This window comes from Vigna angularis, chromosome 7 (genome assembly GCF_016808095.1).
Source record: "Vigna angularis cultivar LongXiaoDou No.4 chromosome 7, ASM1680809v1, whole genome shotgun sequence".
NCBI classification, from domain to species: domain Eukaryota; kingdom Viridiplantae; phylum Streptophyta; class Magnoliopsida; order Fabales; family Fabaceae; genus Vigna; species Vigna angularis.
In genome coordinates this window covers 35023421-35042700 of record NC_068976.1, presented here as the reverse complement: position 1 = coordinate 35042700, position 19280 = coordinate 35023421, and the positions used below count along the sequence as shown (strand labels likewise).

General features: G+C 29.6%; 2 protein-coding genes, 1 long non-coding RNA gene and 1 other non-coding gene across 5 annotated transcripts; 2 read left to right on the top strand and 2 right to left on the bottom strand.

Moving 5' to 3' along the window:
* Window positions 1-2860: 2860 nt before the first annotated feature.
* Window positions 2861-2967, bottom strand: LOC128193415 (small nucleolar RNA R71). The gene has a single exon (XR_008244636.1). It is a non-coding gene; the product is annotated as a small nucleolar RNA R71 (small nucleolar RNA).
* A 1337-nt stretch (window positions 2968-4304) lies between these two features.
* LOC128197961 (uncharacterized) lies at window positions 4305-8240 on the top strand. Of its 2 annotated transcripts, XR_008250722.1 has the most exons (4): window positions 4305-4395; window positions 5435-5490; window positions 7169-7434; window positions 7937-8240. It is a non-coding gene; the product is annotated as an uncharacterized LOC128197961 (long non-coding RNA). The 2 variants fall into 2 exon arrangements; XR_008250723.1 differs by having other exon boundaries at window positions 7169-8240.
* Window positions 8241-12034: 3794 nt separating this feature from the next.
* LOC108336426 (uncharacterized) lies at window positions 12035-14633 on the top strand. The gene is made up of 3 exons (XM_017572876.2): window positions 12035-12305; window positions 12401-12522; window positions 14154-14633. Exons 1-3 carry the CDS (start codon window positions 12147-12149, stop codon window positions 14158-14160), a joined length of 288 nt encoding a protein of 95 aa, XP_017428365.1. The 5' UTR covers window positions 12035-12146; the 3' UTR covers window positions 14161-14633.
* Window positions 13300-18808, bottom strand: LOC108336427 (probable rhamnogalacturonate lyase B). Its single transcript, XM_017572877.2, has 15 exons — window positions 18635-18808; window positions 18439-18560; window positions 18285-18344; window positions 17418-17537; window positions 17207-17326; window positions 16957-17098; window positions 16377-16559; window positions 15476-15631; window positions 15172-15278; window positions 14970-15060; window positions 14714-14855; window positions 14162-14318; window positions 13940-14056; window positions 13671-13797; window positions 13300-13567 (listed from the first exon to the last, which is right to left on the bottom strand). Exons 2-15 carry the CDS (start codon window positions 18552-18554, stop codon window positions 13301-13303), a joined length of 1905 nt encoding a protein of 634 aa, XP_017428366.1. The 5' UTR covers window positions 18555-18560; window positions 18635-18808; the 3' UTR covers window position 13300.
* Between the last annotated feature and the right edge of the window lie 472 nt (window positions 18809-19280).

Genomic DNA, 19280 nt, shown 5'->3' with positions numbered 1-19280 from the left:
TGAAAAGGAGAATTCCGACGTCAATTAACATTGGAATTTCACCTTTTAGACTTTATATGATTGCATAAATCATGTCAACCTGCACAAAAATGACCTTTGAGTTGTCCAGGAAGCAATTAGACGTCTGAAAAGAGGAATTCCAATGTCAATTAATGTTGGAGTTTCACATTTTAGACGTTATATATCCTTCGAATTTTCTGAATTCATTAAAATGTTTGGCGAGAAGTTGTAAAAATTTACTACCATAAGACATCGGAAGCCCTTGATTCTAACGTCAATTACATATAAGATGTCGGAATTACTCTTTTTCTGACATCATATGTCCTATAAAAATTTCTAAAAACATAACCCACATACATTGTTTCTTCGCACTTTCATTTTTGCTTAAATCTGCGTTTTTGAAGACAAGTGCAAGGAAGAGAAATGTTAGCTTTTTGTCACTTACCTCTTACAAAAGTGTTTCTCTTGCATTTGCTAGGATATTTTGTTTGTTTTGACCGATTTATATTGTTTTTTTTTGTTTAGTATTGACGTTCTTACGCGAGTTGAAACTCCATCACCCCCAAGTGAACCAACTAGTTTGTTCACGAGTGCAAGGAAGAACAAATGTTAGTTTTGTGTTATTTACCATAAATGTATGTGTTTTCTCAAGTGGAGGTTACAATTTTATTTTTGTTTATGGATTCATTTCGTGTTTTCGTTCTCTATTGAAGGTCCACCACCACAATGAACAACAACGTCGAGAAGTTCTCCATTCTTCATTGCTGCCAATGACTCCCTTCTATCAAGGTTAGTTTTATGGTTTTGATAGACATTGCAATGTAGTCATATATTATTCGATACATGATATTTAGTTTTCTTATTATACTTTGTGTGTTGTTTTTTGTATTTGTCTTTTATATTTGTATGTTTCTTGTTAGATAAATTTTTTAATGTGATTTTTGGTATTTTTATTTTTTATATACTTTTTAAAATAGTATGGATCAAAGTTTGATGAATGAACGTCGTATCAGTCAAGAGTATGAAAAAAAGTTTTCGAGTTCTTACAATATGTTCAAGAACACACAAACTCTGTGAATGAGACATATCTTTGTCCTTGTTTTCGTTGTCTTAATCAAATATGTCAAGACTTGGACAACATGTGTGATCATCTATTCATCTATGATATAATGAGGAGTTATTTGGGCTTATGGGCCAACTTTTGATCTATTTAAGGATTTGCACGCCCTAGGGTTCATATATTTTGATGGCTGAAGCTTAGAAACACACTTTTCACCCCTTTGGAGACATATTTGGGGATGTGGGAGCTCTCCTCTTCTCTTTCTAGGGTTTTTATCTCATTCTTCCATTATTCACCCAGGTTCTCCATGACGATGGAGAACTAAACTCATTTGCTGTTGGGGAAGATGTAAGCTCTAAACTTTCATGTATTTGAATATGATTTAAATTATTTTATGGTTCTTTCATTTCCTCATTTTCTCAATGCTTGTTATGTTTTGATCACTCATAGCATGATGTTTGGATTTCTTTGTTATTGGGAAATACCTAGAAACCTTGATCTAGAGAATTTCACCCAAAATAAATATTGCCTAGGGAAAGGGATAGGATGTTTGGTTGTCTTAAGCTTCTGTTCGTAATGCATAATTGATTATTAGGGATTGTGGTCTAATAATTAAGGATAGGCTTTTTATGCCGAGAGATCGAGTTCTAAGTAATTTAGAAAGTGACGTTAACAATTTAATGAAGAAGATGAATTCTTATATACATGAAAGTAAGGAAGGTGAAATCTAAACCCCAACAACATAATCATCTCATATTATCAACACCATTCATTCTTGTGTCAATTGATCAATTTGCATTCATATTTACTTTTGTTGCATTTGCATTTAAACACCAACAAAATTGCTTTTCAGTATTAATTAGTTAAGTAATTACATGATTGTTTAGTGTCGTGAGTCTTCTGGGATACGATACTTGGTCTTACCATTTATTATTACTTGATACGATTTGGTACACTTGCCAATGAGTTAACAAGTTTTTGGTGCCGTTGTCGGGGACTCGTGGTTTAAACTATACTTTTGTGTGATTCTTAACCAGTTTTGACTTTAGTTTTATTGTTATTTTACTTTTGTTTGTTTATTTTTAATTTTTAGGCTAATTGGGTGCTCTATTGTTTTGTTTTCTTCAGTGGATGCAGGATAAGATTCAACACTAGGAGCACAAATATATCTGAACCTCTCTTTTCAGGTCTGAAAAATAGTAGAAGAAGAAGGAAGAAAAGGATTATTGTTTTGTTTTCTTCAGTGGATGCAAGATAAGATTCAACACTAGGAGCACAAATATATTTGAACCTCTCTTTTCAGGTTTGAAAAATAGTAGAAGAAGAAGGAAGAAAAGGATTTCTAGAGAACTTTTTCCCTCTCCTGAGACTCTTCAACAACCTTTCACATTATCAGACCAGGAGATAGAAGATATGGCTCACAATCAGAATGATAGACGTACCCTGGCAGATTATGCAGCGATCACTAGACCTCTTCATTTTAATAGCATTGCAAGGCCAAGAGTCAATGCCGCAAGCATTGAGATGAAGCCTGCTCTCATTTAACTGGTGAAGAGCAACCAATTCAATGGATTAGCTCATGAAAATCCATATGAACATCTGACCACTTTTAATGAAATATGCAATACAGTGAAGATTAATGGTGTGCCAGATGAGGCTATTAGACTTAGCTTATTCCTTTTCTCTTTAGGAGGCAATGCTAAGATGTGGCTTAATTCATTGCCAGAGAATAGCTTCACTGAGTGGGAAGATGTGGTGACAAAATTTCTGAATAAATATTTTCCTTAGTCCAAGGTCAACAAAGGCAAGCAGGAAATTTCTTCTTTTAGACAGGGCATGGACGAAACTCTAGGTCAAGCATGGGATAGATTCAAAGGTTTATTGCGGAAGACGCCCACACATGGCTTTGATGAACCCACAATGGTCATTCTTTTCCTTGGAGGACTGAGTTCACAGACTAAATTGATGCTGGATGCCTCAGTTGGAGGTAATATCAAGTGCAACACTCCAGAGGAAGCTTATGAGTTGATTGAAAATATGACCGCCAATGATAATGAGATGCATAATGAAAGAGCTCAATTTCAACTGAAAGGAGATCTACAATTACAATCTCAAAATGCTCTGTTAGCTCAGAACAAAATAATGACTCAACAATTGGAGACTTTGATGAAGAAAATCTCTCAACTACCTCAAGAATTGTAGATATTTCTCAAGTTTAACATCAACTTTGTGAGCTACGTGGTTGAGATCTTATCAATGGACAATGTGCCATGCAAGCTATTACCCAAGAAGAAGTCAATTTTATGGGTAATCAGGGTCGCCCAGGTAACTACAACCAAGGGTCAAAACCTCATCCAATTATGGGTGAAGGGCAAGTTGGGCAATTCAATAGACCACCACAACAACAATGGCAACAACAACCCTCCTTATCGGATAGGACTGCAAAGTTCGAGGAGACACTCCAACAATTTATTCAAGTGTCAATCTCCAACCATAAAAGCACTGAAGCTGCTATAAGGAATTTGGAGATACAGGTTGACCAACTGACTAAGAAGTTGGAGGATAAGTTCGAGAAGAATTGTGTGGCTAATACTGAAGTTAACCCTAAGGAGGACTGTAATGCCATTATGAGTATGAGTGGCGAGATGTTAGTTGAGAGAGAAATTGAGAAAAAAGAGAAAGCTGAGTTGAGTGAAAAAGAAGAAGAGGCCAAGAGAAAAGAAAAAGAGAGAGAAGAGGCTGAGAGGAAAGGAAAAGAGAAAGTCATTTTCTATTATTCTCACTGAAAATCATTACTTTTTGCACTTCCATGTCTTCTTGGTGTAGCTCCATAATCTTTCAAATACCAGTTATATCATAGTTATGAAGGAATATGAACGGAAAGTTTATGATAAGTCCCTTAAAAAGAAACTCCTAAATAATATTAATTTTAGTAACTAAAAATACTTACTCATCGTATCGATCAATTTAAATATAAATTTATAAATTGGTCAAAAAAATATCAAATTAGAAGAATTTGTTGCTCGTAATGTAATATCTTATGTTCCTTTATATTATTTTTTCCTCATTTGGTTGTATATTCGTAACTTGTGCAGATGCGAAAGCACAAAGATTATTCTTTAAAATTAAGGAATGAGTTCCATCTTTATAAATTCTATACCTTACTTGGAAACTCAGAACTTCATATTTCGTTATTTACTTATATGTCATCTTATTCCTTCTCAATTTTTTTCCATTCTTTTAAGTTGCAACTCCACAACTTTCAATCAATATTGAGTTTCGCAGCTAGGTTGCTGCTAAATTCTTCTTCTTCTTCTTCACATTACAATCTTCAGGTAAGTTCCTCAATTCAAATCTTCAATACATTACAATCATAAAGTTGCTTATGAAATATATTATATGTTCCCTTTATATATTTTAAACTAATTTAATCTCTAATTTTAATTAGAATAATATTTTAAATTAGTCTTATTTCTAATTTTAACTAAAATAAATTTCTAATTATTATCATATTATAATTTCAATAGATAATTATTCTCATATTATATTAAAATATTTGACTCTAATTTAATCTCATAAAACTAAATTATTAAAATAAAATTTATTTCTAATCAAGGGAATATAATTGGTCTTTAATTAATTATTACCAATTTATACACTAATTCTTTTAATAGATAAAACTTTCATATCTAATTAGATATTAATTTAGAGTCTAATTTACAAAATAATTAATAATTTTTTATTTATAATAGAGGTTATTTTAGACATCAATAACCGTTAGTTTATAATTTGATATCTAAATTAGTTACTATAAGACTAATTAGTTTTTGTCTGTAAAAGTAGTAGCTATTTAAGATTTTTTTTTTGGTAGAAAAAGTTTAAGCAAAGGAGAATTCCAAATCAAAATTGACAAGATCTTAGTAGGAACAAATATGTAAATCAAAACTTAAAAGAAATAGATTAAAGAAAAAATAAGTTTTAGAAAAGAATAAATAGTTAAAATTTTAATTTATATTCTTAAGCCTAACTTAAAATGTTAACATTATTATTTTAAAATATCCCTTCCAAACTATTATTTTATTATTATTTTTTTTTATTTGATGTTAATAGTGACAACCTAAGATGGAAATATTAATTAATAATATGGTTTGAAGTAATAAAAGATTTTGTCGTGATTTGTTGTATATTCGTAACTTGAGCTGAGGTGAAAGCACAAAGAAAAGAAAATTGGAAAAAGAATTTGTTGTTATGGATAAAGCCCACAAAAATTAAGGAATGAGTTCCATCTTTATAAATTCTATACATTACTTCCAAACTCAGCAACTTCACACTTGCCAATTTTTTTTTTTCATTCTTTAAAATTTTGTTTCGCAGTAAGGTTGCTCCTAAATTCTTCTTCATCTCGCCACTGTCTCTGCACAAATCTTCAGGTACGTTTCTCAATTCAAATCATCAATTTAGTTACGGTCTCTTTTCTTATATATATCATTCATATTCTATAATTCAAGTAGAAAATGCCACTCTTTGTCTTTTTTAGTCGTCAATGTTTGCATACATTTAACCTACTAAACTCATGATAAATTAAAGGTTTAATCATTTCAAACATTCCTATTTCTGCATGATCGTTTCAAGTAGATTTTCGTATTGTAAATGCTCTCATTTAGATCTCTTATTATAAAAAGTTGAATCAATTTAGATCTCGCCGTTAGTTCTGTACTAACACCGTCAAAGGAGGTGACACGTGTCAGTTTATGGTTTTTTTAAACTTTTTAATTATTTCTTATTATTTTTATTTTTTTTTAATTTTTTTAAAATAAAAAAAAATGTCACGTGTCAAACTGATATTGTGTCACATGACAATGACAGTGTGACATGACAATGACAGTGCCACGTGTCATTGCATTAGTCTCAATTTGGTCCTTGTATTTTTATTGTGTTTCAATTTGATCCTTGTATTTTTATTTTGTCTCAATTTAGTCTTAATTTTAAAAATTAAACAATTTGGTCCCTCCTCAAATTCAAACAAAATTTAAATTATATATAAATATTAACAAATATTTTTTATTAAAATTGATATTTTTATTAAATATTTTTAACAAGATTAAGTTTAATTATATTTATATTACTTAATCATATTAATGTTAATTATGTTATTTAAATATACCTATAAGGGTTTAAAAAAAAGTGACATAACATGCTGATGTAAATATATCATGATAAAAAAAACTGTGACGAGAGACATTTAAGTGTTAGGAAATTTATATATAAAAGTAGGAGAGAGAAATCTTGATTTCTCATTAGTGCAAATTAGGTTTACATGGATCACATTTGATCATGTTTAAACATGAGTTTTGGATTAAAACATATATTATTAAGCCTAAAATGAGATTCGAAAAACTATAGTTTGAATAACATGAGATAAGAGAACATTTAAGATACACAAAGAAATTGAATAGTGTATTTTTAGGTAAAAGAATACCATAGCCTGAATGGAGAATGAGAAATGCAGGCTAGGATTATAATAAATGAGTCGTCCAATGAATCATCTATAGGAAGATTAATCAAATAGAGGATTTATGAGTGGAATACGTCATAAAAGTAGAGCTAGGAGGAGACATGAGCATGCCAATAGGTATACTTGCATTAACATAAGTGGTTATTGAAATTGGTACATGCAACCTCTGCTATGGTACAATTAGTACAACCTAAAATAAAGATGTTAAGCTAGCAAATTACTAACGAATGACTTATTTGAGTCTATATGTACATTGTTGAAGACAACATACTTTATTAGGATAAGTAATATGAAGACTAAAAGGAATCTACATATTCATCATGAATCTCACCATGTAAAAATGCATTACGACTAAAAGGAATCTACATATTCATCATGAATCCATATTATGTTTGAAATTGGAAAATATATTTATAAATTAAATTAATCATGGATAATCTTTTATGTCTTCCAATAAACAAGTATTTATTATCTATTTGATCAATTATTTTTTGAGTTGTATTCAGGCCCACTAATAAATAAAATTTGTTGATTTGAGTGATAAACTTTAAAGTATTAACAGTGAATTGTGTTGTGTATAATCTCTCGACTAGTCATTTTACCAGTCTGATAAGATTGAATATAGAAGAGTGCTCTCAGTTACACAAGGCTTTTGGTTTTGAACATGAACCTGATGGTAGTGGTTTAGAAGAGATGGATAAGGATGGAAAACAAGTACTATTACAGAACTTGGAAATTATAAGACTCATAAATTTGCCAAACTTCCAAGAGATTCACCATGGATTTATGTTAAAAGATCATGTTAATCAAACCATACATGAATGTCCGAAGTATTCCTCCAGTTTATATCTACATCCAGGTAAAATTCACATGGCATTTTTCTAAACACAATTACAATGTCCTTGCATTATTATGTTGTCAAATGAAATATTATTTTATTAAGTTTTTGGTTAAACTTTGCTCCATGATGAAATCATGTAAATAAACGTATTTTTTTGGTTATACTGTGGTATAAAAATGGTCAGGTGACGTATTTTTTCTCTTCTAGAAATAGGTTATGTGGATAATATTTAACTTAATAATAAAAAGAGGTAGTGCAGCTTACATCTGTGGTATAAAATTATGCATGTTTCATCATATTTGAAATAATACAAGACATTTTTTCAAACCAAGAAAACCACTTTAATGATGACAACTTTGAAGGAGACTCTGTTCAAAACATTATCAGAACATTATCCTAACAAAAGAAGAATAGAAAGAGGTGTAACAGTCTAAACATGCTCATCAATGACTTTTCTGTCGTCTTGCTGTGCTTTTCAAATCTCCAACACTGCAAATGTAATGAAATTCTTGATTTTCAGGTGATACTTGAGATCATGTGTTGATTCATTCTGCCTTAGTTTTCTAGCTATCTAAACATGTGTGACTCCTGTGAACTTGTTTACTTTGTAGATGTAATTCTCCATCATGTACTTTCATATTTTCTTTTCTTCTATGACTCATGATTTTATAAATTTTAATGCAAAAACATTAAGATGCTCTCAAACTCTTAGTTCAGGGGAGCCCACAAACTCTAAAATTCTGTTTTTTACCATTTGTTAGTCCTTGCATTAACACTTTTTAATTTTTCTAATGGACCAAAAAAAATGACTAGCCTTAACTCAGTCATCCCACTTGTTAGTAAGGTAATGTTTAATTTAATCTCACATATTTGAGATGTTATTTTCTATAAACAACCTTATGTAAAACTTCAAACATATATACCAAAATAAATATATTTTTCAATATAGTATAGACGTAAATATACAATACTCAAACATTTATATGCTAAACCATACTAAATTAGTTTATTTTAATGGCATATTTTTTATAATATATATTTTCATAATTTTTTTTATGATCAAAATTTGATAAATTATTTTTTTAAAGTAGCATAATTCCTAATAATATTTTTTAGATGATATATTATTACTAGTATTTATGAAAATGTATTTGATTGTTGTGGAGATCTAAAAGTATTTGAGAAGATATTTGCTAGACTAAAAAAGATTTGACAAGTATTATTTTTTGATATTTATTGATATAGTTAAATAAGGTAATTATTTAACAATATCAAATAAAATATCTTAAAGATATATTTTTCTCAAATTATCTTTAATCATAAACATTTATCAATTATCAAATCCCTTTTGGTAGAAAAAATAAAAAAAATCGCAAGATCCAATTTTTTTGTTGCCTGTACCCTCCTCTTAACTTAGCCAAATTTCTTCACTTTTTCATGCTATGCTTCGATTGACTTTTTGTGGTCTTGATTATTTGCTATTATTGGATTTATCTTTAAACTGTCATGAAACTTTAACCAATTTATTTTCATACCTCAATGAGTTCAACTTAGCTCCAGCTGCACTAACACAAGTCAAAATATCCGAAAAACATTTATGCAAAGTTATTTTTAACGTGTTTTTGTATCTCATGCTAAATAAACCCAATTATAACAAATCCTAATTAAAATATTATGTTAAAGTACAAAAATCAATTAAGAATCCAATATTAAAGGCTAAATGAGGGCATATATGCACTCGTTCCACTATGCTCGAATGCGAAAGTAATTTGAGTTTGAAAGTTTGGATATTAAATGCGTAGTAAATGTAATCACTTCTCCTTACCTCAAACTTGTATTTATATGATTTTCTAACTCAATTGTGTCTTGTATTTTTTACATGAAGACAATATGATCCCTTTTAGGTTAGCATCCTCCATGGATATTGTTGGAAATCCCACATCCACTAGAGATAAAATCAATTTATAATATACAATTGGATGTAAACTTTACCTTAAAAGCTGATTTTGTGAGGTTGAGTTAGGCTTATATAGTCCACTTCTTAACATGGTATCAAAACTATGGTTAGAGCCTATCCTAGCGATATTTGTTGTTTGTTGGGTATGTTGTTTCACCTACTATCAGGTCATTATCGGACCACCATTAATGTCTAGTTTCACTCTCGATATGTATACACCTTGGCGTGACAGGGTATGTTGGAAGTCTCACATCGACTAGAGATAATGTCAATTTATAATATATAAGTGAGTGCAAACCTCAGCTTAAAAGCCAGTTTTGTGAGGTCGAGTTAGGCTTAAAGTCTACTTCTTAACAGGTATTATGAATGAATGAATCCAAAAGTCACAACTAACTTCATGTGTCTATCTCGACGATGTAGTAGACAAAATCAAATATCTTAGATATGTGATATTGAATCTAAAGGAGTCAATCTTGAATTTGAAAGAGGTGATTTCAATAGGATTGAAGAAAAAGAGATAAGAAAGAAGAGAGTTTAGACTCACCCGTGGTCATCTTTAATCCTGATTTCACAAAAGGGACCACATAATCTCTATTTAATAAGACTCAATAGAGTTAAAAAAAACATAAAAACCAAATTAATAATTAAACCTTATTAAACATAAACATGATTACATTCTAAATCACATTAATGCTAATTTAATATAATAGATCGCATTGAATCGATTTAACTTGAAAAAAAAAAGCAAATATTAAAACTCGAAGATTAACATATAATGACACTTGAAAAAAAAACCAAATATTAAAACTAGAAGAAATCAAGACTAAATTAATAATTAAAACTACCAATTTTTTATATCATAATTTTATATGAGCTTTTAAATATATATATATATATATATATATATATATATATATATATATATGAATAGAGAAATAATAACTATATTGAAATTATAGTTTGTATGAAAAATTTTATATATTAATTAATTTTTATCCAAACCTGTAGGGAAAAGTGGTGCTCAACACCCCAATCCACCACTCAGCGCTAAGAAGTTGGAGAGCTTACTAACTTCGTGGCACTCAACAATATATCAAAAGATGAATACCTTTTCAAATAATCAAATTAGTATTCTTGACACAAATAATTGATTTGAAAATAGGTTTTTAACTTTGAGGGACTACCAATTTGCTCACTTATTCAAGAATTTAGTTCATTTAATCAAACTAACTACCCAAAATAGAACCAAACAGATTTCGTATAGTATAAACTAGATTTTTTTTAAACTAAGTAGCTAAACAAGTCTTAAATGACTTAAAAACTAAGTCCAAACCCCAAGTTCCTTCCCAAACCAATTCTTCTAATATTTCACCTGTCAAAACCTCCAATTTAGAAAAAAAAAAAACTAGCCCAATATTTTTCCTTTTCACTAGTTCAACATGAACAACAATTTCTAACCAATTATGACCTCAAATTTAACAGCTCAAATGATAAAAACATATAGCACTTAAGAGCCATTCATAATAATCTTTCTGATTTCAAATAATACATTTACACCAAATTCAACCAGTATTCAGGATTTTTTCAGCAAGTTATATATCTTAACTTCATAACTCATTCCATTATCCTAATTAAAGCACACTAGTTCAAATTTAATAGATATTCTTAAGCCTTATAAACAAACATATAACTTCCCTTACTTGTTGAAACTCAACCCTCAACTCAGAGTACTTTATATGCACCTACATACCACAAAATTATGATCAGGGAACGTAATTAGAACCACTTATTTCCAAAGAACATACTAGAAGGCTAGGAAGACACATGCAATAGAAAAGGGTCACATGCATGGAAGAAACGTACAAAACTAACTTACTCTTTTGAAAAAACTAATCGGATTTAACGGAAAACCTTGCTACCGTGATTCCTGATCTTCAAAGAGATAACTCAAGAATTAGAACTTAAAAAGAAAAAAGAGATAGTCAAAAAATGAATTCTAGAAAAATAATAGGTGTTTTAAGTAATGAAAGACTTCTTAAAAAAATTTCTATTTTTACCTTTTATTTTTAAATAGAGACTTTATCCACTCTTAAAACTCTATTTTTTATATTCTATATATATATATATATATATATATATATATATATATATTACAGTTCAGGTTCTTTTAAAAAAAATTATCTTTTAAATATTTTTAAATTAAAATTATTTTATTAACTTTATCATTTTCTTTTTTCATTTTAACTTTCTTTTTAAACTTAACTACTTTTCTAATTATAAAACTATCTATAAAATAAATAAAAACTATTTACAGTAAAATTATACAAACTATTTATGTATCATTTTATATTAATCACTCAATTAAACTAATAAACAAAATAATAAAACAATAAATTACAAATATTATCTAATTAAGTGAAAAAATAAAAATTTATTTAAAAATACTTAAACTTATAAATTAAAGAATATTTTTAATTAGAAGAAAAAATATAAATAGTTCTGGAAGTTCTCAATCGAAGGATACGCTGCAATAATAAATGAATTTATGGCAAAAACCTAAGTGAGACGGATAATGTATATAGCTGCCACGTAAACAAAAAAATCAGATTCCTGAAACGTGTAATCCTAACTCATCTCATTGTGTTTCTTAAACATAAAATTGGTTCAATTTGTTATTCGTATGAAGAAGAAGATATTGTTAATACTTTCTAAACTCTGAATTTCAAAGGGAAGAATATATTATTTTTCTTTTTTTAGTTTTGCAGGTAATATTATGAATAATATTTCAAGTAAAAGGGAAGAAGACATGGATAATTCATCTTCAGATCACAATAAGACCCCGTTTGGATCTCGTTTAAGGAGGAGTTGCTTATCGTTTGCAGCTTCTGTACAAGAAGGTTTTCGATATGTAAAAGCATTTTTTGTGGGTCAGGTTCGAAATCCAAACACGTCCTTTGTTTCTGTGTTTTTTTGTGTGTTAGTTTTTTAATAGCTGTGTGATACAAGATTTTTGTGTGTGAAAAACAGGTAAAGACAATTACTGCAAGAAACGAGCAAGAGGCAAGTGAAGCTGAACTCGAAGCTACCAAGAAGCAGGTTGATGCTACAGACGCTGCTCAAGATATCAAGAACAGACTCAAAATATCCCAGTAATTTTTCCTTTTTCACAAGTTTTATGTACCAAATTTCTGCTTCTTCTTTTTTTGTGGATTATTTATGTCACAAAAAATAAAGATTTAACTCCTATATATTTATAATATTTGAGTATTAAAAAAAAATTTAACCCAAGAATTATAACTATGTAATATATGATATTTTAATATTTTATTTTTGTAATATTCACGGAATTATAACTATGTAATATATCTTGATGCAGCTATTTAAGAGAAACTTAAGAAGACACAAAGAAAAAATGAATAGTTTATCTTAATAGAACGAAATTATTATTACAATTTATTTTATTACTTAATTAAATTTTTATCGAAAATTTTAACTATATTTACGATTTTTATTTTATTTTCTGTTTTTTATTTTATTTTCTAATTAAATTATTAATTGAAACTATCATTATTTGTATGATTGATATTTAGTAATATATAAGTTAATTTTAATCTTTTAATTCTGTTTTATTTGAAAGAAATTATTACTTTTTTTTCAAATTAGTATAGGTTAAGTCTGTAACAGTTTTACTTGTCAGAAACAAAAAACATGAATCCTCTTTAAGAAAAAAATAATCAAACAAAACCATTATAAAGTTGGCAAACAAGAAGAAAGCCCAAGAAACCCTTCCCCTGTCTGCAATTTGTAACTAAGTCGAATGTAGAATATCTTCATACACAACATATCCAATACAAGCAAACAAGGTAACATACATGCAATTTTAAAAGGTGTTGTAGATAGGAGCATGTTCATATTCAACGATATAACTTAATTCTCTTTTATAGCAGCAAAAGGGTTAGGACCTTCTAGGCGTATATAATCATACATTACTCCCTGAAAGCGAGCCAAGGGACCATTTGCCACAGTTTGAGTTAAAAACAGAGTGTTAACACCTTTTACTAGCAAAAACCCAGACACATCAATGTTGAATAGCCAATAGAGTCCATGAATTCCATGTCTAGCTATTGAAAAGTCTTTTCCAATCACCCCTGTAGTAAACACAGGAGGGTCTTGTTCTGGATCATTCACTCTAACCTTAATATTCGATCCAAAAACATCATGAGATTAGACAAGGCATAGAAAGTGAAAACATGTTAAGAAATATATATATATATAGGTTTTTTATGAGGTTTTGAACCTGTAATTCTGACACATTTGCACTTGCAAGTGCCAACCGCAGTTTGTAGATTTTACTTGCCTCTGTGTCATCGAGGTTGAACTTAATTTGCCACGTAGTTCCTTGGTAACTGCCATCTTCTTTCTTTCTGTATTTTTTTAACCAATATAAGATTTAATGGATGAAATAAGTGTTTATAAAGACAATGTTCTCGGCTGGAGTTTCATCTCAATAGTTTTTATACATCGATTTGTCTTCTTAAAAGAAGTAGTTTTAGCACACTATCATACCTTGTGACCTGTGCAAAGAACCAATCTTTTGAATAATCACTTACACCCACAGTGTAAATTAAATCTTCATTTGGGTATAATTCTGCATACCTTTCCCACAACCCATATTGCCTATACCTGTGAAGAGTGAACCAAATTTAAGAATGATCAGTAGTTTTGGTGGGAGCAGAAAGCTGAAAATGTTGAATAAGTTGTTATTTATTTGTGTGAATAGGAGCTGACTTGTCTGGATGATGAACATAAAGCTTATTGATGTAGTTGGGATTGGGATCAGGAACATAGAATTCAGCAGCAGAACGATCTGGAATGCCTATCTCCCATAATGTTGGGCCATCTCTTGGAGCCTCAAAAACAATCTCACCAACATCAATTTCACAACCTGCATATTCCATTTTTCATACACTTTCACAAATCATATAATTTCTGTAAAGTGAATACTTGCTTATTCTCAAATTATGATGTACATTAAATTAAGGATATGAACGTTGATGGGGTGGCATTCTCGAATTTGGATTATTCCTCAGACTTTTAGCTTTCAATCACTATATTTGGAAGTTTCAAAAGAAACAGTGTATGTTGAAGGTTCAAAAAACCCAACAACCCATCAATACGAGTAGGAAGGAATTCTCCTCCTAAGCTTAAACACAACGACAAATGAAAGAAATGAGAGATTGATCTTTTGATTTTGCATTTAGATGATGAAAATGGGATTTTGGTATGATTGTTTAATACTTTATTATATTGATTCAATATGCACTTAACAGAGAACAGAACCTGGTGTTATGGTGAGGAGAAAATTACTCCAATACTCTCCAATGAAACCTGGAACCCATGCGTAGAGATTGTAAGCCCCACTGCGTATATTCTCGATTGAGAAGTATCCTTTCTCGTTTGCTTTGCTCCAAAATTGGTATCCCTGACCAAACAAAAAGGCATTGAAAGTGTTTGATTATTTGACTCATTGAAAAAGAAAACAGAACTCAAATTTTAGGTTATTAAAGAAGCGTATGCATCCATCGTTTGCTTAAACCTTGCATTCTCTTTGCCATGATCCAGCTTCTCCTGGTGCTGCCACTCCTATATAAGCGCCTTCTGCTACTATGTACTCATCACTCAAAAACCTGACAAAAAATTGTCATAGGAAACATATTAGTAACTCACTTTAATCTTTGGCTTTTGCAAAAAGTTTCATCTTGTTCCTAATTTTCCATGGTATCATAACTGTTTTTTACCTGTCTTGGACTAGTAATGTGCCACAGACACTGCCTCGTTGGGTAGACTTCTGAAAATCTTCGGAGGCTGGAAAATCATAGGGCCAACTTTGAACTTCTGCCTTCGTCTAAAACCCATTTTGGTCAAATCGTTCGGTGTTAATTCATTTAGATTTTTTTGATATTTCATGAAGCTTTTTCGAAAGAAATGAATTTTCTTATAGATTTTATAAAGTGCTATGAAATATTTGTTAGAAAAGTCTGACATTCTAATAGTAAGTAATAGTTGAGAAGTTTAACAAGTTGATAATGAGAATGAAAAGACCTTATCTTTAGCATCTTCCCATAGCACTTTGGGGTCATCACCATCTAATAAAGTGTTAAGATAAACAAAAGTTGGCCCAAAAACTTTCTTCCATGACTCCTTTGGTTGCAGTTTCAGAACTATATCTTCTCCTGCGTAATGAGCACTCAGAAACATCTGACACAAACATAATGTTGCGTGTTTATTTTTCATTCAGCTCATCGATATGAATACATCTAACAAAATATTTCATATAAAATAGCCCTCATTAATAAGTTCATTTGACAAAAACATTAGACCACTTTTTTTTTCACATAGTTTACCATCAATTTTCTTATATTTTGTTATTATGTTAAATCTGTAATCTAGTGTTAGTGTGTTATCGATAAACAGTGTTATTTTATAACTAATTTTGACAAACAATGTTGTCTATTATCAACATGGTTATAACATGCATAAAAATTTGAAAAATATGACTATATGTTAATTAAATGATGAAATTTATAATTGGACAATCTCTACTTGCACCTCTATAAATTCTAAATATTTATATTCTGGTTATACAATTTAAAATATAAATTGTATTTCAAAATATACATATATAATTTTTATTTTATATTTTAAAATATGAAATATAAAATTATATTTCAAAATACAAAATCTAGAATGAAATCTTTTGTATATAATTTAAAATATATTCATATTTCAAATTAAACAATCTAAAATTATTTTTTCGTTTTGTATTTCAAATCATGTAATTTAAAATAAAAATTGTTTTTTTAAAGGCACAATCCAAAATATAAATTTGTATTATACAAGATAAAAAAAACATGTGGTAAAGATTGAAATTTTGAAGTAAAGATTGAAGTTATGGTAGTGCAAGAAGAAATGCAGTATAGTTGAGTTGGAAAAAGGAACTTACAGCTAGGCTTATTGGGCCGACATGGGAAGTAAGGTTCTGTTTTACTAGGCCACCTGAACGAAACTCATTGCTTGGTATGATTACCCAAAACCCTACAAATGGGTCTGTTTGAGATTGAGAACTTATCCATCCATGAACCATAAGATCTTTGTTTTCACTTGAGTATTGGTACTTGTCATCAACCTTAATCAATAAATAATAAATTTCATTAACCATATATAGTGTTATAAATTAAGGGTATTTTTAACAAGTAAAAGAAATCACTAATTTCAACTTTGAGTTATTATATTATTTCATAAAGGGTCCCTAAGTAATTAAATAATGTTAGTAATTTTAAAGTATTGCATTTGTGTGTCCCTAAGATGAAGTATTTCAGGAAAATTTAAAGATTAAAATTTAGAGTTTTTTTCTTTTTATTATTTGAGGCATGACAAAGAGAAATAATGTTTTTCAGAATTCTTAATTTTACTTTTTATACAATGACAAAAGATAATTAAAAATTATAATTAAAAAATACTGAAATTTAAAAGATACTTAAAACTTAATTAAGTATTATTATTATTTTTGAATTGAAATTTACCTCTCCCTTAAACTCTGGCTCCAAAGGATTAACAAGCAAAACTGCTTCTGGTGGAACAAGTTCTTCCCCTCTTCCTGGCAATCTGTCATCAGGGAGAGGCATAAATCTTTGTCTATTATCAGACACCACCATGTAATGAAACCTGCAAAAATATAATTTCTCAAAATCGTTTTTCCACACTAACATCATAATTAATTTTCAAACAAGATTAAGTATGAGATTAGTCATAATTAAGGTTAATTATCCTTACTTTTCTTTACTAAGTTTGTAAACAGTCCTTATTTGAGGTATGTTGAAAGCAGGCCACTCCTGTAAATGTTCAAAGATGGTGTAGGAGTAAAATCCTGAGGAATTGGAAAGCATCACATACCTGCACAGAAATTGTGTAAATGTGATTAATCAATTATTAATTACTATTAATTAATAGATTATTGATTTCATTGTTTTAATATGTAACTTGCCTCTTATCAATATTAAGAGGTGCTTTCTCTCCCTTTAGAGATGGATCCCACTTACTTGTGAATGAGATTTCAACCTCTTTCTCATTTTCCACTATCACACTAAAACTTGTTCCTACAATCCTGCACACCATTAATTGAAAACCACCTTCATCATTGTTATTTACAGATGGAATATCTCTAACACAGTATAATCTTAATTTATGAAAGGCATTTAAAATACCTATAATTAATCTTATTCTAAATAACATTTTTTTAAATATAAGTTTTCACCAACATAAGAAAGGGTATGCAAGTAAATTAAAAACATTGATCTTCTCTCTCCTCCTTTTCCTTTTACTAACCAATCATTGGATGGAACATTCATCTGGGAAAGAACGCAAATTAATAGAACATTTAACATGCGACTTAGATTGATCAGATCCTACTACTGTGTGTTTGGAAGGGATTCATTGGACAAACTTAATAATAATGACATATAAATTATGGACAGTAAGATATGAATCCGATTTAATAACAATAAGATATAGTTGAATTCATATAAGATATTGTGACTATTTTTAATGAGATTTTAAGACAACAAATTTATAAGTTTTTTATACGTTGTTTACCTTTTTCATCATCTCTATTAGTGTATTTATTTTGGTACTCAATAATCCTATTTAGAAATGGAAGTTAAGAATAATTTAAATGTATATTTCTTTTTCAATTTTTTGAAATAACTTTCTAGAGATAAAACAGTAAAAAAATTTAGAGACAATATCTAAAATACATAAAACTATATTTATATTCTCACAATCATCCATGACTTGGTTTGATGCAATAAATAAAAACATGATAATTCTTTAAACGAAAATTATAACCATGTACCGTTCAAATGTGCCCGTGGTTCCTGTACTTCCAGCTACACTCCAAACAACGTCCCAGTACCTATGAAATCATGATCTAAAATAATCATAACAATGGGGAAAAATTGTGAAGCACACTCATCAAATCTGAGTCTGAGTTTCAAACACATACATACCCTCTATCTCCACTTTTGTTACGAGTTTCAAGCAGATTATCAATGCCACTATATTGAATTCTGGTAACAAATCCACCAGGGTTGGATAAATACACTTGCACTATGCCATTGTCCATAACCACCTGCAATATCTCAGAACATTAATCTGCTATGCAATGCCTTAATCGATCATAAAAGTAGGAAAACAATGTCTCACTTGATCGTCTTCCACATAAACTTCACTGCTGGTGATGCCATGGTGATGATCTTCGTCACTTGCAAATGTAGTTCTGGTGCTGAGTATTTATCTGATATTCAAGTTCTTGAGTTTCTTCAGAAGAGTCTTTGGCCAGGTTTTGCTTCAACTAAAGGGCAAGCATTTTTTCTGTCTATTATTTACTTGTTCGATTTCATGGTCATATATATGCTTTTACTCAAAGGTAACCGTGTACGTTTAGGATTTGTGATTTATCTACGTTAAACCCTCAACAAACATCAGACTGTAAAGAGAAGTTCGTGTCTTCGAAATTTGTGTGATACATAAGGAACACGTGTGTTAGTTCCAAAATTTGTAGTATTCCCTTGTCTTTTGTAACATTCCTAATAATGATATGAATATTGTTGATGATGTGTTGGGAAATTGTTTATTGCGGCACCTAATTTCACACTATTTTTTTTTTGCATGGAAAAGTTTAAGTATAACTGCTCTTACATTGCAACTTCCAATTTAGCACTGTAATATATAATCCAGGCTGTCCCAATGGTCACACCCAGTCTAGCATGTGACAGCAATTTTATAACATTATCTTTAGAAACAGTTTTGATATTTATTTTATTAACTTTCTAATTTTGATTTTGATTTT

What these genes read in the sequence shown, in the direction of transcription:
- LOC108336426 (XM_017572876.2), top strand. Translation starts at nt 12,147, where the DNA reads ATGAATAATATTTCAAGTAAAAGGGAAGAAGACATGGATAATTCATCT. An exon ending in AAGCATTTTTTGTGGGTCAG is followed by an intron (nt 12,306 to 12,400) that starts GTTCGAAATCCA and finishes TGTGAAAAACAG; the next exon opens with GTAAAGACAATTACTGCAAG.
- LOC108336427 (XM_017572877.2), bottom strand. Translation starts at nt 18,554, where the DNA reads ATGGACAATGGCATAGTGCAAGTGTATTTATCCAACCCTGGTGGATTT. An exon ending in TACAAACTTAGTAAAGAAAA is followed by an intron (nt 17,099 to 17,206) that starts GTAAGGATAATT and finishes ATATTTTTGCAG; the next exon opens with GTTTCATTACATGGTGGTGT. An exon ending in CATGGCAAAGAGAATGCAAG is followed by an intron (nt 14,856 to 14,969) that starts GTTTAAGCAAAC and finishes TTGTTTGGTCAG; the next exon opens with GGATACCAATTTTGGAGCAA.